Source organism: Herpailurus yagouaroundi, unplaced genomic scaffold, assembly GCF_014898765.1.
Source record: "Herpailurus yagouaroundi ecotype Mexico unplaced genomic scaffold, PumYag 162, whole genome shotgun sequence".
NCBI classification, from domain to species: Eukaryota; Metazoa; Chordata; class Mammalia; order Carnivora; family Felidae; genus Herpailurus; species Herpailurus yagouaroundi.
Window position 1 is genome coordinate 61,328,755 of NW_024412403.1, and position 20,828 is coordinate 61,349,582.

At 38.1% G+C, this 20,828-nt stretch overlaps 1 protein-coding gene across 4 annotated transcripts in view; it reads right to left on the bottom strand.

Annotated features, from left to right (window-relative positions):
• CCDC191 (coiled-coil domain containing 191) overlaps positions 1-20,828 on the bottom strand; it is a 96,464-nt gene that overhangs the window by 36,110 nt on the left and 39,526 nt on the right. For 3 of the 4 annotated variants that reach the window (XM_040484543.1, XM_040484541.1, XM_040484545.1), the window contains 5 exons: positions 12,770-13,037; positions 5,540-5,997; positions 4,651-4,763; positions 2,452-2,534; positions 1,381-1,482 (listed from right to left, as the gene is read on the bottom strand). In XM_040484543.1, coding sequence (XP_040340477.1) covers positions 1,381-1,482; positions 2,452-2,534; positions 4,651-4,763; positions 5,540-5,997; positions 12,770-13,037 — 1,024 coding nt within the window. The remainder of the gene's footprint in view (positions 1-1,380; positions 1,483-2,451; positions 2,535-4,650; positions 4,764-5,539; positions 5,998-12,769; positions 13,038-20,828) is intronic. The other variant, XM_040484542.1, reaches the window with a different exon arrangement.

Genomic DNA, 20,828 nt, shown 5'->3' on the forward strand with positions numbered 1-20,828 from the left:
GAGAGCAACGAGAAGAGTAAACATCACTCAACAACTTTACTTCCTCTTCTGGGGAAGGAGTTAGTATGCTTTCACTTGTACGCAGGATAGTTGTATCAAGTTAAGCAGAATTATGATCTTGTTGTTGTCTTTATTTGGAGATCAAGTGTGAGTTAAGAAGATATGTATGGATGCCAAGTTGATAAGGGGTAGACTTGTTAATTTTATGTGTTAACTTGAATGTGCCACAGGATGCCTACATGAAACATTTAGGGGTGTGTCTGTGAATGTGTTTTGGGATGAGATTATCATTTGAATCCATGGACTTTGTAGACTGTCCTCCCAAATGTCCAAATGGCATTGTCCAAGGAACAATTTGCCTCTTTTTTCTTTCTGGCTGCCTGCTTGAGATGGGACATTGGTCTTGTCCTGCTCCCAATGTGGAATCTATACCATCAATTATCCTGGTTTCAGGCCTTCAGACTCAGACTGGAATTACATTGCTGGCTTTTCTGGGTCTACAGTTTGCAGATGGCAGACTGTGGGACTTCTCAATCTCTATAATCATGTGAGCCAATTCCTCATAATAAATCTCTTCCTTATACATATATCTTATTGCTTCCATTTCTCTGTAGAATCATGACTAATACAATTTCCAATTTGAATCTCTTTTCTACAAAAAAGGTCTATAATATCCCCCAAATCTTAATAGGTCTTGCCTTGTATGACTCTCTTGATCTCCTTTGGACTTTGAGACACAAGACATATGCTTTGGACTTTGAGACACAAGACATATGCTGGACTACATTGTCTGACAGGTGTGCAATTTTAGGCCTTATCTTTTCAACCAGAATTTAATAATCTTGAAAGTAAGAGTTTCAGCTCTTATTTCTTCTGTGTGTATTTTCCTCCATTTGTTCACTTACTTGTTCATTCATCTATTCACTCATTCAACACACTTGCTGAGTTCCTACTATATGCCTACTATACTGCTAACCAAAACAACAGTGAGCAGCACCAGACTGCTCCCTTTATTCTCAAGGAGATTTCAGTTTAGTTGGGGATGCTGAAATCAATAAGACAACCACAAAACATATGCTTAATTACAAGCCCTGGTAATGCTTTGAAGGAAATACATTTCAGAGTCCATTAAGGGGAACTTAACCTTGGGTGCAGAAGACAGTGTACAAGGCAAGAAAGGCTAATCTGGAAGAAGTTCTGTTTAAGCTGAAGAATGAGCAGGTTTTCACTAACTAAGGTAGAAAAAAAGGGTAAAGGTGTGAAAAGAGTGTTCTGGTTGGAAGTTCTGGGATGGAGAAGGTGCACAAGGCCACAGTAATGCACACAATAGGCTTTAAGAGACAGGTGCTATGTATGGCTGACCAAACATTTGCTACAAACCATTTTCTGCAGTCTCTTCTCTTCTTGTTTTTTCTTAAGCTGAGCTTCCTTTTCTTCTGCTTCCCTCTTCTGACGGTCCTCCTCTTGGGCCTTTAACTGGGCCTAATCAACATTAGAGTCAGTAAACAATGAGAATGCTGTATTTGTATGGACATAAGATTTTTCATATTGAAGAAAGTCAACTATCTACCAAAGTGCCCGCTCTGTCCCTGCAAGAAGCCTATACTTCATGATAAAAGTAGAAAACCCAACAAATAGGTGATCACTTGTGTAACTTAAAAGTATCTCCAAAATAATTATCTTCTACTTGGGAAGGTGATACTAAGCAAGAAAAGGACATTACTTTTTCAGTAAAAAATAATTACTTTTTAGTTATTTTCACCTGTGAAACACTAAGTCCAAACTCTATAAAGTGTCGGAAAAATTTCTTTCATTTCACACTCAAAACCCCCCCAAACTGTTGGAACTATTTATTTTTTCTTACTAGGTACAAAATTTACTTTTGACAGTCTAGGTCACAACTCTGTATGACAGGAACTACTCACCTTTGCAGCTTACCAGATCAGACATCTAAATCTAAATGTGCAGATCTTCCCAATTGCTGGCTCTCCTCAACTTTTTTTTTTTTTTTTTTAACATTTATTTATTTTTTTGGACAGAGAGAGACAGAGCATGAACGGGGGAGGGGCAGAGAGAGAGGGAGACACAGAATCGGAAACAGGCTCCAGGCTCTGAGCCATCAGCCCAGAGCCCGACGCGGGGCTCGAACTCACGGACCGCGAGATTGTGACCTGGCTGAAGTCGGACGCTTAACCGACTGCGCCACCCAGGCGCCCCTCTCCTCAACTTTTATAACATTTCCTTCCTGCTACACTAATGGTGTTTCTGTTTTTTACCTTTGTTTTCCTAAAATTTTCACAGAGTTCAGGCCAGTGGGTAAAAAGCCATTTCTAAAGTTGGCCTAGCTCTCTTGTCTCAAAACACTTAAACAAGCTAGGCCTCATTTTTTTTTTTTTAAATAAAGACCTATACGAATCTTTTTTCTTGCCTGGGGTTTCATTCTTGATTTACCAATTTCTCCTCTTCTTGTTTTTTCTTCCTCTCTGCCAAGATCCGCCTACGTTCAGCTCGCTGAACTGCTCTCTCTTCCATGGCTAGAAAATAGTAACAGAGCTCTGATATAAAAAATATAAGGAACATTGCAAAAGAAATGTCTCCACATTTTATAGCAAAATTTAGTGTTACTGTTAGGGTTTTCTTGCCGGTTGAGTGTTTACAATCTCAGAAACACTTATTTATTTGTTGGTAAATATATAAATAAAAAATTCATATAAAATAGAAGTTGTAGTTGCTATTTATAAATATATGAGTATATATGTGTTACTTATATACCCCGTACAAGTTAAAGACCTAAAATCCTATCCTCAGCAGTGATGAACAATTTGCAAATTGTTTTGTTTACTTTTCTATTAGAATAAATGTTTACTGATTAAAATAAGATAATGTGCCTTGATGATACTTTTCTTAATGAAACCCAGAAACCAGAATTCTTTTTTAAGTAGGCTTCATGCCCAGCATGGAGCCCAACGCGGGGCTTGAACTCATGACCCTGAGATCAAGAGTCGGGCGCTTAACCGACTGAGCCACCCAGGTGCCCCCAGAAACCAGAATTTTAATTTGATCATTTCTTTAACGAATGTAGAAAACTTTAAATACATCTGACACAGACTTTGACAGTACAATCAGTCTTCAAATCCCATTGGGTCTGCTATTTTTCCCTAAGTCATTATACTACATACATACATGTAAGTACGTCTGTAGGTGAAACGACAACAACAAACAAACTGAAGTTTGGGGTCACGATGAATATATTAAAATTTAGTTTTAAGGCATGAATAGATATCCAGATGGGCAGAAAATGGAATTGTACTAGGCATTTAGAGAATTGGCATCTGAGTGAATTCAAGTGTCAGACTCCTGTGCTTGACAGTCTATTAAATATCGATCCAAAAGAAGCAAATGTGCAAGATGGTCTGATAATATGACTCTGTCATCAGTTAGGCTTTTACAGGAAGATGGGCACGGGTGGGAGGAGTATCAAGTTCTGCCCACCTAAGTAAGCCAAGTTACTTTTGGTTCCTTGTGCCGTGATAGGAAAAATTTAAGTCCAACTTTCTAGAATTAATAAACAAAAAACTCACCAGGCTATTTCTTACAGATATTAAGTGTCTGCTTTCCTAGAAAAAGAATAGTAGGAAAGCTGCAGATGGCGGCAGTGAGGCTGTCTTCAAGGAGGCAGAAATAGACTAGAGGATTAAAGCAAGAGCCCTGAAGAGCAGAGTCTCTGGTAATAAGCGCTTTCCCCATGTTTTCTAGAGCGAATCATTAAGGACTACTTGAAAAGGAGCCTGCAGTTCTAAAATATGATAACCCCTTGATCCAAACAATAATTTTTTAAAAACAAGCACACTGAACTAGGCATTTCCTGACCATCCTCAGGGGTAGACAAAGATGGCATAGATTGCTGTCCTGGCAAAGAGTCAATGCAAAGCCTGCTACTTTCTTCATGAAAAGGAAGGACTTCAGGCACAGCGTGCCTTCAGGTGACGTCACTTCTTATTAGGGCAACTATCTTGCCATAGGTGACAAATCAGATTTACAAACCACAATATAACTGAACTGCTAATGTGCCTACCTCTATATACAAACATATACAGTACATGACTGAGTATTCAGTAAAAACAATTAGCAGATTCACTAGGTGAAGAATGCTTTTCTTCTCATAGCATTATTTGGTTTAAATAATGATTACCACATGCATCAAAATGTTATTATCACCATCAAGGTACAACTCATTATAAGATGATGTAGTAACTTGATGTGGATTGCTGTAAATGGATCAATATTTTAAGGTTAACAAAGTATAATGTCAGGTGATCTTTATCAGTGTTTGTTGTTAGCAGTTACTCAGAGTTTTCTCATTAGTGTAACTGTCCCATTTTTTCCCCACAGTCCAAATCTCATATTACAGAAAGATGATGCATCTTTCAGTTTGTTTTTGTTCTTTTTGTATTGGTTGGGAAGGCCAAAAAGTTTGGCAGAAGGGGCAGGAAAAAAGCCGCGGAACTCTCTGGTGCACTGGTCTCCTCACATCTTTGACCAGGTTCTGCCAAGTCTCAAAACCCAGGAGTTGGCTGGGATTCAGTCCCAGCATATCCTATTTCAGGAAGGAAGATAACCCCCACCAGACCACCACCAAGACCGCCCTGCCTTTCAGTATGGGGTGGGGTGCCATCAGCTGCCTTGGGTTCCTTCGGGCTCCAGAGAGAGAATTTTGGGAGTCACTTCTACTACCATCAGTCCCAGGGGAAGCAACAGGCGAGCTGGGGGTTAAAAAAAAAAAAAAAAAAAAAGGAAAGAATTCAGACCAACAACCAGCATTGTTCAAAACTTTTGAGCCTGAGGAACTCAAAGCATTTCACAAATTTTCATTATCTTTACTCTCTAAGATAACTGCATATTATACCCACTCGATAAATTGGTGTGAGGAGGCATGGGAAGGTTGAGTGACTGGCCTCAGTCTGCAAGGTGAGTCAGGTGCTCAGACTCCCATCCCAGGGCTTCAAATCAATAGGTATCTATCACCCACTTCTTATCCTACCATTTATCACATGTATTGAGTATGTCACAAGCATGTCTGAAACCACTTTTGAGAAATCTGGATTCTTATTTCAGGCTCAAATATGTTTACTTTTATCCAAACCAACTACACATTTAACCTAGGTATTTAGCCAGTCCAGGGGATGCTCCATTTGCACCTGATATTGTCCAACCTGGCTTCTCAGGACTAAACATAATCAGAAACCCAGACATCAAGTTAGAGTAAGCAAGGAAGCATTATTCTCTTTTACTGGTATAGCAACAGGGCTCCTCAGACAAAGATAGCCACAACACAAATGCTAACTATATAACTCATAGGTCACTAGTGGCCTCAAATATCTATGAGAAAGGGGCTTCTTTCTTTTGAGAGTACACAATAAAAGAAAGGGAGAGGTCATGGAGTCTGGAAGCTGGTCAAAGAAGTTCAGGGGCCTCTCAAACACTAGGTGAAAAAACCCAAATCATGAGTCCAAAGAGTGTTCTGATATAATGGACATACTTTGGAAGCACCTGGCAGGTTCTTTTAGGTTCTTTTCCTCTGGGGTTTGACAGCTGGCAGCTCTGTGCATCTGTGACTGCTGCAGCCCTCTCTGCTGCCCACCGAGCCTCTGCTAACCGCTGGCTTTCCTTCAGCTCTAGAATTGTTTTCTGCTGTTCCTGAAGTTTCTTCTTTTGCTTTTCAATCAATTGTTGCTGGAGGACATGGCGGTTATGGAAATGACCCATGCACATGGATTCTGCTTTCTGGCTGGTGGTTCTGATGATCTTGTTGCTGCCAGGCTGTTGGGACGGCTCAACATCCTGGGTCTCGTGCTGCTTATTGTCATATGTGTTCAAAGGGACATGCTGGAAGGGAAAATGCAAGCTGCTCTTTGTTGGTCTTCCTAGGTGGGGGCTGGGCATGCAATCACTGCTCCCTGAGGGAGGCTTTTCCCACAAAGGTGGCCCACCAGTCACCTGAGAAAGAAGGAGCATGTTACAGTTCAGCTATTTAAATTTTTTTTTTCAACGTTTATTTATTTTTGGGACAGAGAGAGACAGAGCATGAACGGGAAAGGGGCAGAGAGAGAGGGAGACACAGAATCGGAAACAGGCTCCAGGCTCCGAGCCATCAGCCCAGAGCCTGACGCGGGGCTCGAACTCACGGACCGCGAGATCGTGACCTGGCTAAAGTCGGACGCTTAACCGACTGCGCCACCCAGGCGCCCCCAGTTCAGCTATTTAAAGGACTATGTTGAAGAGATCCAACCTCATCTAGTCAGCCTTGTTTGGTTCAATGGCACAACTGCCCTGTGCTCTTGGCCTGGCTATCTCAGAGGCTACCAGCCATAGATCTGTGAGCTGTTCTCAGAATGTGCACTGCTGTTCACCATGGAAACTAGGTGGGCGAGTGGCTACAGTTGTACAAACCATTGCTGTGGGCCAGGACATTTAAAATAAGAAAACTGTGCTCTTAGAAATTTCTAATTTGGATAGTTAATTTGTCAATTAGGCAGGATTATTCCAGATATATATTACAGGAATTTTAATCTGCATGAATTAACTGAATTTTGTGGCAAAGGATATACTCTCTGTCAAGAATGTTTGAAAACTGGGGCACCTGGGTAGCTCAGTCAGTTGAGCATCCGACTTTGGCTCAGGTCATGATCTCGTGGTTCATGAGTCTGAGCCCATGTGGGGCTCTGTGCTGACAGCTCGGAGCCTGGAACGTGCTTCGGATTCTGTGTCTCCCTGTCTCTGTCTCTCCCCCACTTGTGCTCTCTCTCTCTCTAAAAAATAAAGAAATAAACTTTCAGAAAAAAATTAAATAAAAAAGAATGTTTGAAAACTAGCAAATACCTTTACAAATGAATAATAGCTCTGTTCTCTCAATGCCCCTCTTGCCACAAATAAATTAATCACAGGGTATGTATGTATGTTATTTATTCACCTATTCATTCATTCATTTTCAGAATCAAAGCCTGGATTAAAGTTTATAGTCTCCAACTATTCCCAGACTATCTGTGGGAAATATTTGCAAGCCCATGACCACTGGGCAAATATCTGCATTATATAATACTATTATCGATAATACAATATTTTAGCATATGAGTTAAAGCTTTATCATATAACAGACCTCATTCAACAGACTGAGATATCATACTTATTATTCGTTCGTATAAGTTCTATATAGAGGGGGAGGAAACAGAATTCTTAATCAGAAAAACTAATCCTGACCAAAATAACACATAGTTAAAATGTCTCTTCTAGGTTCTGTGTCCTAAGGTCTGACCAGTTTTTGATTCTGCCATCTGCAATGATACAGGGAGAAAAATACTATGAACTATTTTATATCTTAGAAGCTTTTAGCTAGAGGGTACCATACTAAATATTTTTCACGATGATGGAAATATTTCCTATAGACTCAGCTAAAGTGAAAAATATGGTATATGGAAACTCTGACATGTTAAAGACTAAAAAATAACCTTCTATTTCAGAAATGTCAATGGATATTTATTTGCGAGAACATCTGCTTAAGTAATTTAGCATCAAGCAGGGTATACGTTTTAGGCCCTTTTAAACTTTGTGATAATGGTGCATTATTAACCCAGCAAGACTGTAAAAGCCTTGGGTACAGAAAAATTTCATTTGGATCACAGTAACTTTTCAAGGTAAAAATAAAAGAATGAAAGAAAGCTTAACGGTACTTGCTGTATTTGGTGAAGCAGGACTGAACAGGCTGGTGTAATTAGCGAAAATCATCTATAAGCTGATAATTTTGAAAAATTTCAAGGTATAATGTATGCATCTGTGGTACATTAGTCCCTTTAATTGTGTTATTAGTGAGCATCTTACTAAAGATTTTATATTTTATTTGTGTTATATTCTACACTGTGGAAAACGTTAGGGTTTATCTAATAACCTACAGAGTATTATATCCTTTTATTTCCACTTGCTTTATTTTTTATAATATTCTTTTAAGAATATCTTTTTCAGAGTTGATTTCAGAGATTTAAAGGCTTTTATTTCTTTTTATATCTTATATATAATAAGAAAATTAGACATAGTAACTTTTCTGTTTTATGAAAATAAAAAATACTTTGTTGTCTTTTCTAAATTTAAAGATAACAACAGTGTAACTTTGTAAAGTAAAAGGTTCCACACAGCTATTTCTTAAGACAGAGGACTCTCTTGGGTCTCAATGGAAGTAAAATTATCTAGCTGACATAAGGTTGATAAATTGCCTAGGGGAAGGGACCAAAATGTTACATAAGTCCCAATAAGCATCCTCATGATAGCCCTTTGCTAAGAGACTAGGTTTAAATTAAAACCAGCCTACTTACTGGCAGAAATCAGGGTAAAAAGCAAGACTGGGGCCCCTTTAGTGCCCAGTTTATTTTACATGTCTGAGTTAAGTGCTCAACAGTGTTATGTGAAAGATTGGAGGGGTTTGGGGTGAAGGTGAGGTGGCAGGGGACCTTCCCCAAAGGGCTTTTCAAATATGACAAGTATAATTATGAAAGAAAAAAATCTACAAAAACTTAACTCTGTATAGTACCAAACACCAAAAGTTACCCAAAAGGACAAAAAAAAAATGAAACAATTTTGCAAAATACGTCATAATAAAAGCATCAATAGTCTAATATAAAGAGCTCTACAAATAAGAAAAACATATATAATCAAGCAAAAAAAAGTATAACGACATGAAGAGACAAGTCACTAAATATCTATATCCATTTTCACACACACACACGCGCACACACACACACACACACACACACATATAGTCATTACAAAAAATATTTAACCCCAAAAAACAAGAGTCCAGGGCCAGATGGCTTTCCAGGGGAATTCTACCAAACATTTAAGGAAGAGTTAATACCTATTCTCTTGAAGCTGTTCCAAAAAACAGAAATGGAAGGAAACTTCCAAACCCTTTCTATGAAGCCAGCATTACCTTGATTCCAAACCAGACAGAGACCACACTAAAAAGGAGAACTATGGACCAGTTTCCCTGATGAACATGGATGCAAAAATCCTCAACAAGATATTAGCCAACCAGATCCAACAATATATTAAGAAAATTATTCACCATGACCAAGCGGGATTTATACCTGGGATGCAGGGCTGGTTCAATATCCGCAAAAACAATTAACGTGATTCATCACATCAATAAAAAAAGGACAAGAACCATATGATCCTCTCAATAGATGGAGAGAAAACATTTGACAAAATACAGCATCCTTTCTTAATAAAAAAACTCAAGAAAGTAGGGATAGAAGGAGCATACCTCGAGATCATAAAAGCCATATACGAAAGACCCAATGCTAATATCATCCTCAGTGGGGGAAAGCTCTGTTTTTAGGTTTCAGCTTTAAGGTCAGGAACAAGACAGGGATGTCCACTCTCACCACTGTTATTCAACATAGTATTGGAAGTCTTAGCCTCAGCAATCAGACAACATAAAGAAACAAAAGGCATCCAAATCAGCCAGGAGGAGGTCAAACTTTCACTCTTCGCAGATGACATGATACTCTATATGGAAAACCCAAAAGATTCCATCAAAAAACTGCTAGAACTGATCCATGAATTCAGCAAAGCTGCAGGATATAAAATCACTGCCCAGAAAATGGTTGCATTCCTATTCACCAATAATGAAGCAACAGAAAGAGAAATCAAGGAATTGATCCCATTTCCAATTGCACCAAAAACCATAAAATACCTAGGAATAAACCTAACCAAAGAGTTGAAAAATTGATACACTTAAAAATATAGAAAGGTTATGAAAGAAACTGAAGAAGACACAAAAAATGGAAAAACATTCTATGTTCCTACATAGGAAGAACAAATATTGTTAAAATGTCTACTAACCAAAGCAATCTACATATTCAATGCAATCCCTATCAAAATAACACCAGCATTCTTCACAGAGCTAGAACAAACAATCCCAAAATTTGTTTGGAACCAGAAAAGACCCCGAATAGCCAAAGCAATCTTGAAAAAGAAAACCAAAGCAGGAAGCATCACAATCCCAGACTTCAAGCTGTGTTACAAAGCTGTAATCATCAAGACAGTATGATACTGACACAAAAACAGACACTCAGATCAATGGAACAGAATAGAGAGAACCCAGAAATGGGCCCACAAATGTATGGCCAACTAATCTTTGACAAAGCAGGAAAGAATATCCAATGGAATAAAGACAGTCTCTTCAGCAAGTGGTGCTGGGAAAACTGAACAGCGACAGGCAGAAGAATGAACCTGGACCACTTTCTAACACCATACACAAAAATAAACTCAAAATGGATGAAAAACCTCAATGTAAGACAGGAAGTCATCAAAATCCTCGAGGAGAAAGCAGGCAAAAACCTCTTTGACTTTGGCTGCAGCACCTTCTTACTCAACACGTCCCCAGAGGCAAGGGAAACAAAAGCAAAAATGAACTACTGGGACCTCATCAAAATAAAAAGCTTCTGCACAGCAAAGGAAACAATCAGCAAAACTAAAAGGCAACTGATGGAAAGGGAGAAGATATTTGCAAATGACCTATCAGATAAAGGGTTAGTATCCAAAATCTATAAAGAACTTACCAAACTCAACACCCAAAAAACAAATAATCCAGTGAAGAAATGGGCAAAAGACATGAATAGACACTTCTCCAAAGAAGACATCCAGATGGCCAACCGACACAGGAAAAAATGCTCAACATCACTCATCATCAGGGAAATACAAATCAAAACCACAAGGAGATACCACTTCACACCTGTCCAAACAACTCAGGCAACAACAGATGTTGGTGAGGATGCAGAAAAAGAGCTCTTTTGCACTGCTCGTGGGAATGCAAACTGGTGCAGCCACCCTGGAGAACAGTAGGGAGGTTCCTCAAAAAATTAAAAATAGAACTACCCTATGACCCAGCAATTGCACTATTAGGTATTTATCTAAGGGATACAGGTATGCTATTTTGAAGGGGTACATGCACCCCCATGTTTATAGCAGCACTATCAACATTAGCCAAAGTATGGAAAGAGCCCAAATATCCATCGATGGATGAATGGATGAAGAAGATGTGGTATATATATATACAATGGAGTATTACTCAGCAGTAAAAAAGAATGAAATCTTGCCATTCACAACTACATGATGGAACTAGAGGGTATTATGCTAAGCAAAATTAGAGAAAGACAAATATAATATGACTTCACTTATATGAGGACTGTAAGACACAGGACAGATGAACACAAGGGAAGGGAAGCAAAAATAATATAAAAACAGGGAGGAGGACAAAACACAAGAGACTCTTAAATATGGAAAACAAACAGAGGGTTACTGGAGGGGTTGTGGGAGGGGGGACGGGCTAAATGGGTAAGGGGCATTAAGGAATCTACTCCTGAAATCATTGTTGCACTATATGCTAACTAATATGGATGTAAATAAAATTAAAAAAGCTCATTAGGAAAATATTTAACCTCACTAATAAAAAAATGCAAATGTTGAAGCAATAATAAGATAAAAATATTTTACCTATCAACTTAGAAAAAATGAAAAATGTGTTATTAGACAGGAAAATAGGCATTTCTTTGGCACAACCTTTGTGGAAGGGCAATTTGGTAAGTCTTTAAATGGGCATTCTATTTTTAGGTATTTATCCTAAGTACAAAGCATTTAAGTAAAAATGGATGCGTGCAAAGATTTTGTTACAATGATGTTCACTGAAGCACTGAAGAACTGTTCGCAATAGCGTCAAACTGGAAACAACTTAAATGTCCGGCAATAGAGAAAAAGGTAAACATATCCTAGCTTAGGGTTCACGATAGAGTATCCACAGCCATTACAAAATGACGGTACAGAATGGTAGTGCTTCACCAAGGGGTATTCATCAGGGTCATTTGTGAAACTTAAAAAAAATACAGGCGCCCAACAACCAGAAATTTTGATTTAACAGGTCTCATCTGTGGTTTACTCTCAGTTGAGAACTACTGTTGCAGAAGTAGATTTAGTGGCATAGAAAATTCACATGTTATAGTATAAAATTATGAATTATTTTTTTAGAAAAACAGCATAGTGATATAGTTATTAAGAAGGAAAAAAATGGCCTTACTTTCTCTGTATTATGAAAAACTAGATATCTTCAGTCACTTGAAGAAACGTTAAGTTATATAAATATTAAAGAGAAAAATTTACATATGCATGAATAGAGAAAAGACTATATGGCTGTATTTCAATATGTTACTGGTGGTTATCTCCAGATGATGGAATTATAGGCTACTTTTCTTTTTCCTCTCTCATTTTCTCCTATCAAATTACAATAATTAATATATGATTTTCTTATTAGACAAAAACTTTAAAATTCCATATATATATATATATATATATATATATATATATCTCGTAAGCTCAGTTAGAAAGGAAATGTCTGATGATCAAGTAAGAGGAATTCAAAAGGTATAAACAATCTTTATCTATTTGTGAAAGTCTTTCATTTATTGTAAATTCCCTCTCTATATTATGTCCCTACCGAGTCTCAACTATACCAAAGTTTATATGTGATATATAAAAACAAGATTCAGTTCAAGAAAATAAACACTGACTGAAAGGTAACCTTTGTGTACTATAAACAGCTCTCATCTTTTAGATAGCCCAGTCAAGGCAATCTGACAGTGGCTAATATATCCTAGGCTATACAAGTGCAGAGCTCAGATGCCAGTGTTTAATAAGTAGAAGGCCAAGCAAAGGAAAAACATTGTACCTCTCCATTTCTTACAGGTGCATCCACCATGGCTGCTGCTTCCTCAAGTAGACTGATGCCAGGTGACCCATTTGCACTGAGTTTCCCTAGTGATGCTGCCATCAGCAGCTCATTCATTCTCTTCCTGGTTTCCTTCTTAGTTTGTGCCAGCTCTCTCTTTAGGATCTCTGCACGATGCCAATGCTGCCATTCTGTAAAGTGGTGTCGGAGAACTTGTTTCCGGTTATATTCAGTGGCCAGTTGTTGTTTTCTAAGCAACAAAGTTCTTCCGTTAAAAAAAAGAAGCCATTTATCGCTTGTTAGTTGATAATATAAATGAGACAAGTCTAAAGGAGTCCCAGAAATACTCCATCTTACCTCCAGCTTATCCTTTTATTTAAGCTAAAATGGAATCACTTTATCAAATTCCCTGGTGCAAAAGGTCTGCTAGTAGAGGGCATTAGTACCTTAAGACATTACCTCAGAAGAAGGAATTCTATCATGTCACAAAGACATACTACATTTTCTAAATTACCATAAAATAGTAAAAGGGAGCAAAGAGAACAGGCATATAAAGAACTACATTTATTTTTTTTAAGTTTACTTACTTTGAGACAGACAGAGAGACCACACATGCAAGTGAGTGGGAGAGGGGCAGAGAGAGAGAGGGAGAGAAAGAGGATCCCAAGCAGGCTCTGTGCTGTGAGCGTGAGCATGACTCGGTGCTTGAACTCATGAACCGTTAGATCATGACCTCAACCGAAATCAAGAGTTGAACGCTTAACTGACTGGGCGGCCCAGGAGCCCCTAAATAACTACTTTTAAAAAGATGAATGCATAAGGGAGATTTCAGCCATGCTTGCAAATGAAGACAGGTTTGGGAGAAAGGGAATGGAACAAGATTTAACAAGTGAACTGTCAATAACAAATTAAGTATAAGACTTACAAAAGTCAGTATGAAACCAGGAGGGTGGATCTTAGGAAAGAACTTGATCAGACACAGGATCTCTAAAGAGAAGGATTCATTTACCAAATGCTTAAACTGAATGAATGAAACACTGCCTTGCTAAACACTAGACAAGTGTGAAAGACGTGTCAGAGATAAGGCACTTGCCCTCATGGAAGTCATTCAGAGTCTAGTAATGAGTCTGGTTAATTCTCTTTGTAAGGAAGACCTTTTTTTGATTCCCAGATACTTCATGGCATTAGGAGACATCACTGAGTGGAGTTGGGTAATGCTTGCTACACTCCCTTCCCAAAGGGGATCTCCATTAAGAGACATTTTTCTGACAGCCATTTGAGAATTCAAGCATGGAGGTCTCTGAGCACTATAAGTGGATAATTACTGTCCCTGAATAAGTAAGCTATAGAGTTTGGAACTTATTATATTGCATCAGGGGTCAGTTTTGAGGTTTAAAATCTATTATCTAGACACCTACTTGATTTTATCTTGTAAAAGTGACTCGAATATGTTCTCTAGAATACAATTTGTATACCCATTTCTGTTGAACATCCATAATGCTTAACACTCCTCAAAGACTCTTTGGGGTTACATAAAAAAAAAATCATAAAGTTCTTAAGTCACTGAGTCAGGAGAACATTTCTAGAGTTGTTAAATGTTTAAGTGACTTTTAAATCTTTTTTGACTGGCACCTACAGTAAGAAAAATGTTACACCGTGGCTCAACATACAAGTTTATAGGTATATGTGTATGTTTGAAACAAAAACATATCTAAATGAAACAAAAGTTTCACCAAACAATATTTACCCTTACTACCAGAGGTGCATTCTGACATTTCTGATGCATTCCATTTCTTTAAAAAACAGGTCATCTTGAGTCTGATTTCAGGTCCCATTAATGGGTTAAAACCCTTAGTTTGAAAAAGACTATTCTAGTATTATAGAATTTAACCTATGTCAGAGGCATTGGATGAAACAACCAATTAGTGAGAGTAGAGTCCACTGAAATAATGAAATTCAGGATAAACACTAACAACAACTCTGCCAATAGTGGATTTCATTGTATTTAATTGCTTCCTTCTACTGTATTAATGTAGCTACTCAATATTTGATTAACAGACTGATATTTTTGTGATAAAAGTACAATATAGGTGGTAATATAAACATTTATACATGGAGTTTAATTTGATGGAAATAAATTATCTAGTATGAGACAGAATAACCTTGAAATAAAAATTTTAGAGGAAATAGGGATAATAAATCAGGTAGCAATGCAGGTAAGAAAAAGCTCCCAAAATACCAATGTTTAAATAGTGAAAGAAATAGAAAGCCTATAGCACTTTTCTTAAGTAAGTGAAAATCATAAATTTCCACGGGATAGAAGATGTATATTGCTCTGTCTGATTAATGTGAAATTCAATTTACATCAATCTGCTCAGGAAGGGGGGGGTGTGAAATTTATCTGATGTGTTAATTTCATGTCTTTACAGCATAAACAGCAAAAAGTGATCTAGGATTCTGACTGTCATGGAAGAAGTTATTTGGACACTATAAAAAGGGAAAGAGAAAAATATTTCTGCAAGTATAACAAAAAGACTAACAGTAAGAAAATGGGTAAAAATTTCATGTTCACCATAGTGCTTACAAGCCACTCTATAATGACTATGTAGGGGATTTCAAAGTGTGTTTAAAATATCTACATTTGAGGGTTGTGATGGAAGAGTAGACATGAAGAAGGCAGGGATCCAGAGACAACGCTGGTTTTACTCCCGCTCCTCTGCAGTTCACCTCAGCAGAGTGACAATAGTCCAAATAAGCTAATTTCTATACTTTTTAAAAGATTAAAAACATAAATATTTCTGAAAGTGAAAAATCACTTATGTCTTAAAACCTCAATCCAATGCAATACTTAGGTATGCTAACCAAAAGAAATGGTTTCAGACACAGTTGCCAATTAATCATAAAATGAAGGACAGAGTTCCCTTTGGAAAACATCCTGTCCCAATATGCTTCCCAGCTGAAATACGGGAATTTCTGGCACGAGTATATAAATTGAGCATCATACTTCCATAACTGCATGCACAGAAAGGCTAAAGACCATATATAATGGAAAAACTCCATTTTCCTTCCCATGTAGGGAAAAATCCAGTTCTTCCCCACTGTTTGTCACCTGTGTGTCTTTTTTACCTTTTCAGAGAATACCTCACTTCTGGCACTCTAGTCACCAAATGTGTGGAGGTTTTTACCCACACCAACAAGCAATTCTTGTACACCCAGCAGGGTATCCAAGAACTCAACTCAGTTCTGACACCTCTACCTGAAGACAGTTCTATCTGAAGACAGATCCCACAGTTTAAGGGCTCGGTCCCATAAGTATCTTCCCCCATTCCTCCTACCACCTTCAGATGCCAGTCACAAGACCAGGTTATCTATCACCTGTGTTTCTGATCAATTGGCTATAGACTGTAAGTTCCAACCACCCCTTCCTTGGGTTTGGTTAATTTGCCAGAGTAGCTCACAGAACTTGGAGAAACATTTATGTTTACCAGTTAATTAAAGGATATATGATGAAGGATACCAATGAACAGCCAGATGAAGAGATATATAGGGTGAGGTCTGGGAGGGTCCTAAGCACAAGAGCTTCTGTCCCCGTGTATTTGGGGTGTCAATGTGGATGTGTTCACCTGCCCAGAAGTTCCCTAAACCCTGTATTTTGGAGATTTTATGGAAGCTTCATGTCACTATGATTGATATTAAATCCATTTTAGCCTTTCTTCTTTTTCAAGAGAATGGGGGGGATATAGAAGATAAACTTGTAGAGAATAATGAAGCAGTAAAAAAGAGGGAAACTAATGCAAAGGAGCACATTATAAGAATTAGAGAACTCAGTGACTTATTACAAAGGAATAACATCTGAATCATAGGAGTCCAAGGAGATGAAGATACAGAAAAAGGGGTAGAAGGTTTTTATGTGAGCAAATTATAGTGGAAACCTTTCCTCATTTGTGGAAAGACACAGACATCAAAATCCAAGAAACACAGAGAACTCCCATTAGATTCAACAAAACTGACAATCAAGGCATATCATAGTCAAATTCACAAAATACTCAGGCAAGGAAAGAATCATGAAAGCAGCAAGGGAAAAAAGTCTTAACCTATAAAGGAAGACAGATCAGGTTCGCAGCAGACCTATCCATAGAATTGGCAGGCCAGAAAGGAGTGGCAGGATATATTCAATGTGGTGAATCAGAAAAATATGTGGCCAAGAATTTTTTATCTGGCAAGGCTGTCATTCAAAATAGAAGGAGAGATAAAGAGTTTCCCAGACAACAAAAACTAACGGAGTTCATGACCGCTAAACCAGCCCTGCAAGAAATTTTAAGGAGGACTCTCTGAGGGGAGAAAAAATGACACAAAACAAAAAAAGACCCAAAGCATCAAAGACTAGAAAGGACCAGAGAATACCACCAGAAACTCCAACTCTACAGACAACACAATAGCAATAAATTCCTATCTTTCAGCACTCACTCTAAATGTTAATGGAATAAATGCTCCAATCAAAAGGCATAGGGTATCAGAATGGAAAAGAAAATAAAATCCATCTATATGATATTTATAAGAAACCAATTTTAGACATAAAGACACCTTCAGATTGAAAGTAAGGGGATGGAGAACCATCTATCATGCTAATGGTCACCAAAAGAAAGCTCGAGTAGCCATACCTATATCAGACAATCTAGATTTTAAAATAAAGACCGTAACAAGAGATGAAGAAGGGCATTATATCATAATTAAGGGGTACGTCCACCAAGACCTAACAATTATAAACATTTATGCCCTCAACGTGGAAACACGCAAATATATAAATCAATTAATCATGAACATAAAGAAACTCATTGATAATAATACCATAATAGTAGGGGACTTCAACACCCCACTTACAGCAATGGACATATCATCTAAGCAGAAAATCAACAAAGAAACAACAGCTTTGAATGACACACTGGACCAGATGGATTTAACAGATATATTCAGAACATTTCATCCTAAAGCAGTGGAATATACATTCTTCTCCAGTGCACATGGAACATTCTCCAGAATAGATCACATACTGGGACACAAATCAGCCCTCAACAAGTACAAAAAGATCGAGATCATACCATGCATATTTTCAGACCACAACGCTATGAAACTTGTAATCAACCACAAGAAAAAAATTTGGAAAGACAACAAATTATTGGAGACTAAAGACCATCCTACTAAAGAATGAATGGGCTAACCAAGACAGTCTCTTCAGCAAACTGAAGGTGTTAGGAAAACTGGACAGTGCCATGTAGAAGAATGTAGAAGAATGAACCTAGACCACTTTCTTACACCAGACAAAGAAATAAACTCAAAATGGAGGTAAGACCTAAATGTAAGACAGAAAGCCATCAAAATCCTAGAGGAGAAAGCAGGCAAAAACCTCTTTGACCTCAGCCAGAACAACTTCTTACTCAATATATCTCCAGAGGCAAGAGAAACAAATGCAAAACTGAACTATTGGGACCACATCAAGATAAAAAGCTTCTGCACAGCGAAGGAAACAATTAGCAAAACTAAAAGGCAACCAACAGAAAGAGAGAAGATATTTGCAGTATCTTCTAATATCAGATAAGGGGTTAGTATTTAAAATCTATAAAGAACTTATCAAACTCAGCACCCAAAAAACAAACAAAAAAAAAAAAGTGAAGAAATGGGCAAAAGACATGAATAGACACTTGCAAAGAACACATCCAGATGCCTAATAAACACATGAAAAGATGTTCAATATCACTCATCATCAGGGAAATACAAATCAAAACCACAATGAGATACCACTCCACACCTGTCAGAATGGCTAACATTAACAACTCAGGCAACAACAAATGTTGGCAAGGATGAGGAGAAAGAGGAAACCTTTTGCACTGCAGGTGGGAATGCGAACTGGTGCAGCCACTCTGGAGAACAGTATGGAGGTTCCTCAAAAAGTTAAAAATAGAACTATGCTATGACCCAGCAATTGCACTACTAGGTGTTTATCCAAAGGATACAGGTATGCTGTTTTGAAGGGGACATGCACCCCAATGTTTACAGCAGTGCTATCGACAACAGCCAAAGTATGGAAAGAGCCCAAATGTCCATCAATGGATGAATGGATAAAGAAGATATGGTGTGTGTGTGTGTGTGTATACATACACACACATACACACACAAAATGGAATATTACTCAGCAATTGAAAAGAATGAAATCTTGCCATTCGCAACTACGTGGATGGAACTACAAGGTATTATGGTAAGTGAAACTAGTCAGAGAAAGACAAATATCACATGACTTCATTCATATGTGGAATTTAAGATACAAAACAGATGAATATAAGAGAAGGGAAGCAAAAATAATATAAAAACAGGGATGAGAACAAAAAGATAAGAGTCTCTTAAATACAGAGAACAAACTGAGGGTTGTTGGAGGGGTTTGGGGTGGGAGGATGGGCTAAACAGGTGAGGAGCATTAAGGAGGACACATGTTGGGGTGAGCACTAGGTGTTATATGTAGGGGATGAATCACTGGATTCTACTCCTGAAATCATTATTGCACTATATGCTAACTAACTTGGATGTAAATGAAAAATATAAAAAAATAAATTAATAATAAAAAAATAAGAGAAAAATAAGACACAAAACAGAGAGGGAGGAAAACCATAAGAGACGCTGAAATACAGAGAACAAACTGAGGGTTGCTGGAGGGGAGGTGGGTGAGGGGTTGGGCCAAATGGGTGATGGGCATTAAGGAGGGCACTTGTTGGGATGAGCGCTGGGTATTATATATACGTAATGAATCACTGGGTTCTACTCCTGAAACCAATACTACACTGTATGTTAACTAACTTGAATTTAAATAAATAAATTGTAAAAATAAAATAAAATAAAATTTAAGTTTAAAAAAGAAAATAAACTATTAGGGTTTAAATAAGAGTTTAAATATGAACCATGCTGTTTCTTATTTTTTTAATTTTTTAACATTTTTATTTATTTTTGAGAGAGAGAGAGAGAGAGACAGAGCATGAGCGGGGGAGGGGCAGAGCGCGAGGGAGAACCTGAAGCAGGCTCCAGGCTCTGAGCTGTCAGCACAGAGCCCATCACAAAGCTCAGACTCACAAACTTAAGATCATGACCTGAGCTGAAGTCGATGTTTAACCAACTGAGCCACCTAGGTGCCCCTGAACCATGCTGTTTATAACAACACCTGAATTGATACTTCATGATCAGTGCATGAACTAGAACCTGTAAGTCAGGAGAACACTGACTAACTGAATAGATAGGGGTGACTAGATAAGTACCTGGAAGCTTCTAAGCCTCAGATTCCTCCTAAAAATGGTATCACCCTAAAAAAAAAAAAAAAGGCTTTACATTGCTTGTTCTACAGGAGTTTTTTAAAAAGATCTAATTCACACACACACACACACACACACCCCAAACATAGAGAACAAATTCTCATGGAAGATAACACTGTCTCAGGGCAAAACTACTAGATATCTAAAAAGTGTCTTGAATTTTTTAAAAGGATATGAAAAATGATAAATAAATAAGCACACACTAGTGATCTGAGTCCTGAAATCTGACGCATGAAAACAGCAGCGGTGCAAGCAGTCGCATTTGGGATGAATAGGAGCAGGAATGAACGAGCTAATGCATTCAGTAATGCACCAGGTAGCCCACAGGGAAAAAGAAGATAACACAATTCTGTCTGAAAGGGTTTTAAAGTGAGCCAGGCAGTGCAAATCTGGGCCCCCCTGCCTCTATGACAGACATGAGGAGCCTGACCAGCTTCAGAAGCCACGCAATTTCTGGCCTCTTGCCTTCATACCAGGTGAGCATGGAGGGAAGGGCATCAAACATGATTCACAGAGGGGCGCTGTAAGTGACTGCCCAAAAGAATGCTCAAATGAGGTGTGGGAAAATGGGGACCTCACAGTCTATTTTCAACCCAGCCTCCCCTCTTCTAGGCTAGCATGTGGGCTCACCCCAGCTATGTGCTGATTTACCAGTTTTTCCCCAAACTGAAAAACGCCCTCTTCTACTTTGCCACATTCTGTCTCTT